This window comes from Sorex fumeus, unplaced genomic scaffold, assembly GCF_029834395.1.
Source record: "Sorex fumeus unplaced genomic scaffold, SorFum_2.1 ptg000014l, whole genome shotgun sequence".
Taxonomy (NCBI): domain Eukaryota; kingdom Metazoa; phylum Chordata; class Mammalia; order Eulipotyphla; family Soricidae; genus Sorex; species Sorex fumeus.
The window spans coordinates 28,022,551-28,028,591 of record NW_026606071.1 but is presented as its reverse complement, the minus strand read 5'-3'; the positions used below and the strand labels follow the sequence as shown (position 1 = coordinate 28,028,591).

Below are 6,041 nucleotides of genomic sequence, written 5' to 3'. Positions count from 1 at the left end.
TATGTAACTAATAATTACTTAATAAGTGACATATGAATTGTTTACAATGACTCTTAACATTTAAAAAAATCACTGCAGTGCTCTAAGTGATGATTTGTTTCCATTTCTTTTATACACCTATACAGACCAAACACAAAGAAACTTAACCATAAAAGAACCTTACTCCTTTTTGAGATTTCAAGATCCATTTTTTAATAAAAGTTTCAGTTCTTGTTTTGAAGAAAGTTTTCAACTTTGTAATCATTTCATATTTACAGAAACATTGAGTTCCCCACATACTTTACCCGTAATTTCCTCTGATGATAATGATTAAATGAACAAATGTCAATATAACATTTTCACTAAGGAGCTAAAGAGATTTCCTCAAATCTTACCTTCTGTTCCATTTTCATGCTAGGACACTGCATTACATTAATTTATTGTGCTTTCTAAGACTCACATAACTTGGGACTTAGAATTTTCGCTTTTAAAAATTTTTGTTAAGGGAATTATAAAATGACGTCCCTCAGTTTAGTTTTGATTGGTGTTTTTCTTACATCTGGACTAGATTTCAGGTTTGGGGGAGGGGACTATCAAACAATATCATAGCCACATGGTCAAGGTTAATATTCACAGTAAGGTGGAGTTGCCAGCATATACCCTTAGGAAAGGTGCTTATGCACGACATATTCTCCTCTTTAAATTCATAGTTGGTACCACAAAGGAGTTGATATATATTGCAAAATCAAACTACCTCTTTCTTTATATGAATTAATATGTTTTAATTTCAATATTTTGCTCAGATACAGCAAACATATGAATATGCATACATAGAACTTTTTTAGATGCTCATATATAAATGTTTAAGTGTACTCCTTTTAAATCTTAAATCCCAAACCAAATACTTAAAAAATCTATTTAATAACTACACAGCAGTTAAATTTATTACAATAATTAAATTTTATTACAGAACAGGTAAGAATAATACATTGTATAACCTTATGCCTCTTAATATGAAAATCTAGGCTTACAAAAAGAAAAAGTCATTACCAAAAAAATAAAAATTTCAAATTACCAAAACTTGTACATCTTAATAATTAAAATAACTTCTCTATTGAAAAATATTGAGAAATATTTCTCTAGTGAGGGAAGCTTAAATTTTAACATTCTAGTAGTATTTGAAAATGAGTGATAAGTAATTAGAATTTATGCCATTAAGAAACTTAGTGGAAAAGTATCCATTTTGGCCTAAAGTCTGTTTACCATAGTAAAGTTGCCTAGCAAAATGTTTAGTTTTATGTCATTTTCCTTTCCATCTGCCTTTCTTCATCATAGAAAGGAAACTAGTAGGAAGTAGTTTTGATTTTGGTGGTGTTTTTTTTTTCTCGGTATACTGTACAACACACACGAACAGTAGAGTTTGTGCTTGCTAGAAGGGAAATTAAGACTAGACGGGGACTTTCCTTATACGTCCCCTGTTTATTTTTAAACACTACCACATCTTTGCTGACCAACGTTTTCCTGCAAATTATGGAAAGAGGGAGGAGCATGAGCAAAGGCTGGGTGAAAGTTGGTGATCCTCCCTGCCAAACGTCCAAGTTGAAATCAAATCCTTCAGTAGTTTCTTAGGCATGGAAAAAAAAAAGATTTACAACCTCAGCAGAAGTGTAATTCTACCAAGAAAAAGTATCAATCTACTTTACTGTCACCACAGGATCTGAAGCGAGCTTTGTCCTACAACTTTCTCCCTTATATATGGAGGTGAAAAAAACGCAAGAGGAGCTTAAAAAAATTGATGAAGCCCTGACCCTTTAGATTCCATTTATAGTCTGAGCCGGAATGCCATCCCCCTTGACTAGCGAACTGTCCAATCCAGCCGCATGTGTCAAGATTCTATTAGGCACTAAGTGAAATATATATGCATGCCCTTATACCATGTAACACTCTGGACCCACCTTCACGACTCTGGGCTCTTGATCAACCGAACCAGCACTCCTCTTCCAAGAATCATTTTGACAGGTTCTTTTTGAAGGTGCTCTTCTTTTTTTAACCCATCCTTTTAAACAAAAATGGCACCAAAGAAGGAGGTGAAGAAACCCGCAGCGGCGGCTGCCCCAGCCCCGGCTCCTGCCCCCGCCCCAGCCAAACCCAAAGAAGAAAAAATTGACCTCTCTGCCATTAAGGTAACGAAATGGGTGAATTGTTTGGTCACTGAAACATCTTTCAACAGTAAAGAACTCTAGGAACTTGCAGACGAATAGATTTTTTTCATTGAGGGAAATATGAAGTAGTATTACTGAATGAACGGGTTAATTTGAGAGTAGAGTTCTTATTTAAAAATAAAACTCAAACATCATCTGAGCAAAATAATTGTGAACATGGCATTGTGTGTAAACCTGGATTTGTTCATTTGCTCCATTTTTTCTTTCTTCTCTGTTGTTCTTTTCCTCTTAAATTGTGAAAAAAATGTAAGGAAAGCATAAAGTACACAAGGAAAAGGATGTTTTATAATTATTTGTTTTGGATCTATTCTATGTGGAAACCTTACTTTAACACTACATCAAAAGGAAAGTTTTAGCCCTGAATAGTTTTCAGTGTTTAAAAACAGCTGATGACCCAGTTGTCCTGATTGTATTTATTTGACAGCTGCTTATATTTCAACTGAAAAGACACTTTTGCAATTCAAATTAATTCCCTCTTCAGTTTTATGTTACAAATCCTAATACTACACCAGATGAGGTCTCGGTGCTTATAATTATGCATTCAAGTGTTTCAGTGACTATAACTGGCATCATGTTTACTTAAGTACAGTCGTTAATTCCGAATGTGTGGGTTGCTTCTAAATGAAACTAAGCCCCTCTCAAATATTAGAAAAATGTTCATTGTATGGCTTTTAATTTTTGTGCTCTTGCATATTGATTTTGAAGTGAGAGTGTGATTGATTTTTGTGTCAACATTTGTTGTGACTAAAGTTCTGCACTGATGAAAGATTATCTGATTTTAGTAAAAGGTGCAATGTATGGACTGATTACTCTCAATGATGTGATCCCTCAAATGTGCACCATTCCCTCATTTTCTGGGATCTCATTGGTTCAAAGGACAGTTTGAAAATCATCTTCTAAACAACCTTCCTTATATGGAAATTAAAGGGTGAAAGTTCCTATGAGGTTATCTTTTTTGCATAAGCCAAAAGTTTTGTACATAATAAATCTGAATTGTACTAACAACATTATTTCCTTGCAATGATAATGCTAAAAGTCAACATTTTAATCACTTTTATTATAATCATAGTTTTAATATTCCAGACGTAAATGTTATTAGATCATCCTTAGATATTTTCATGGAAGTTAAATAGATGATTCACAATTCTATAACTTTCTAACTAATCATAAAATTTTATGTTTCAGAGTACAAGTTGCTTATTACACTATTTTATCATAAGTATGCAGGTATCTGAAGTCATATGTGAGAAAAGTTGATAATAGAATCAAATACTTATTTAAAACTATTCTTAATGAATATTTCTTTTAGAGGAATATGTTACATTTTAGAACTTTTAATCAATGTTTTTATGTATGAGGACTATATATAATAGAGGAAATCAAAGCTTTAATACCCAACAATGACTTGGAAATTAGTCTATCCTCATAGATTCACATTGACTAAATTATTAAAGAAGGTGGTTACAGACACGACAGTTATTTGAATTGTCTCTATTCTTTGAGTTTCTGATCTATAGCAACACTAGATGTGAATCAGTGTTAAAGCTACCTCTCTTTATACTATTGTGATTTATAAAACAATGTCATCTTTTTTTGTCTGAAATTACAAACATCTGGAAAGCGGAATACTGCCTTTTTGACTTAAGAAGCATAAGAAGCATCCCACTAAGAAAATGGGCATGCATACTCTTCTCCAAGGAGCTATCTAAGAATAAGTAAATAAGGGAGAAATGAACCCAAATTAAAATGATTCTCTGTTCATAGTAGAGAAGACATGCTTTAAAAATTTTGACATTTTTCATTTTCTATATATGTGCTGACTTAATGCTAGTATGAGTTACTACAACTAAGTGAAAGAAGGAACTGCTCCTAGACACATTCTGTAAAAGGGTGTATGTTCCATTTTCATCATTTTATTGCCAAACCTGAGAGTGAAGGATCCCAATAAGGGACACAAACCAAGGAAGAAAAACTAAATAAATATAAGGAAGAAAGTAACTTTTAGCTTTCACTCACAAAGCTCATTTCAAGTAGAATAAGAGTGGTGAGCCAACATAGGATTAAAACGAACATATTTTAAAAAAGGGATTTAAATGCCTTCAATGATTTGTGCTCATTAAGCATAAATCATGCATATTTAAAAGTATTATAACAGAGCCAAAGAATTTGACACAACTGAAAACTTTGTGAATTTTAATTTCATCCATGTAGGTAACAAGACTAATTAAAATGTACATTAAAATATTTTATATTATGATGCTTTTAATCACTTAATGATGTTTCTAGCTACATTGCCTCATAAGTTATAAACTTTTTTCAAGCAGAGAAAATGAACTTTAAAGAAATTAATAGAGCTATTATATATGTTCATTAACTTTCTAAAAACTCAATAAAGGATACACTTTAATTGGATTTTAAATTTACTTTCATAAATCAAATAAGATTAGAATACTACCTGTCCTTTAGACTTTGAGAAGTGTTAAAGTTTATGCATAATAGACTTTGTATAGACATAGCAATGGTAATATTTAATTCTTCAATGCAGGTTCCAGAAAATACCTATATTTCATCAATTATTTTACCATGTTCAGTGGGAATATATTTGACAACCCATAATATTAAAATCTTGGATGTTATGAATTAATTTTACCAGTTCCTGATGGGCTTTCCAATCTGATTTTCTGGTTAGGTGGTTATTTGTTTAGAACATGTTTTCAGTTGCTCTGATATAAAACCTTTGATGTTTTCTGAGGTAATGGCTACTTGATGTTCTGCCCCCACGAATTTCATGAGTATCCTTCCCAAAACTAAATACTGCTAATAACCTACTGCGGTGGGCAGTCCTTGAAAAATCTGATACTTCCAATAATGATGTAGGATACTTCCTCACAAAATTTCAAGTGTAGAAATTAAAATCTACTGTGAATGTGATAGATGTGAATATACTAAACTTATTATATAAGTTTACTTATGAATAAATTTATTTCTCCAAACTGAAACCAAATGAAATAACAAAGTGGTTAATTAAACAGATAGCATTGTGCCTAGGTTTGAATATTTAATGTGTGATTTTTTTTGCATGATGCATGCCTTAATTTATATACTAAAGTTTATTTAAGGAATTACAATCATGACTATCACTATGCTGCTTAAATTTTAATTCTCATTGTATTTGCTACTTAATCTGGTCATCCCTGATGGTGGTCGATACTACAAACAGTGTTGTAACATTTCAGAATGCATTGACAGAAGTTCATCACATCACAAATTACACAGCAAAGATAACTTTAAAATATACTTATGAGGTGGAGGGGTCCAGATTTAAATTTCTAGTTTAATGAGTAAATGGAAATCTAGCTTACCCAATAAATGCATGTATTTATTGTTTCTTAGTAAAGAAGCAATAAATATTGGTTCTTAGTAAAGAAAATAGGTATTTATACAACACAATATTGATTCTGGTCCAGGTATAGGATATTTTTCAGGCTAATCTGTCTAATTTTTTTCCTCCTTTAACACAAAATCACACTTCAAATTGTTAGGAAAGTCAAATGATATCCTATCATATAAAAGGCTTTGGAAATATCTTTTTTTTCTTTTTGTGTCACACCTGGCGATGCACAGGGGTTACTCCTGAATCTGAACTCAGGAATTACTCCTGACGGTGCTCAGGGGACCATATGAGATGCTGGGAATCGAATCCGGGTCAGCCACGTGCAAGGCAAATGCCCTACCCACTGTGCTATTGCTCCAGCCCAGGCTTTGGAAATATTTTAACCCCTTTTAGTATACTAAATGTTAGTCATAGTGAATGGGCTATATTTCATATTTTATTCTTTC

General features: G+C 32.3%; 1 protein-coding gene across 1 annotated transcript in view; it reads left to right on the top strand.

Annotated features, from left to right (window-relative positions):
• The first annotated feature begins 1,919 nt into the window (after positions 1-1,919).
• The window catches only part of MYL1 (myosin light chain 1), a 28,163-nt gene continuing 24,041 nt past the window's right edge, over positions 1,920-6,041 (top strand). The window contains exon 1 of the mRNA XM_056111810.1: positions 1,920-2,162. Coding sequence (XP_055967785.1) covers positions 2,049-2,162 — 114 coding nt within the window. The 5' untranslated portion in view covers positions 1,920-2,048. The remainder of the gene's footprint in view (positions 2,163-6,041) is intronic.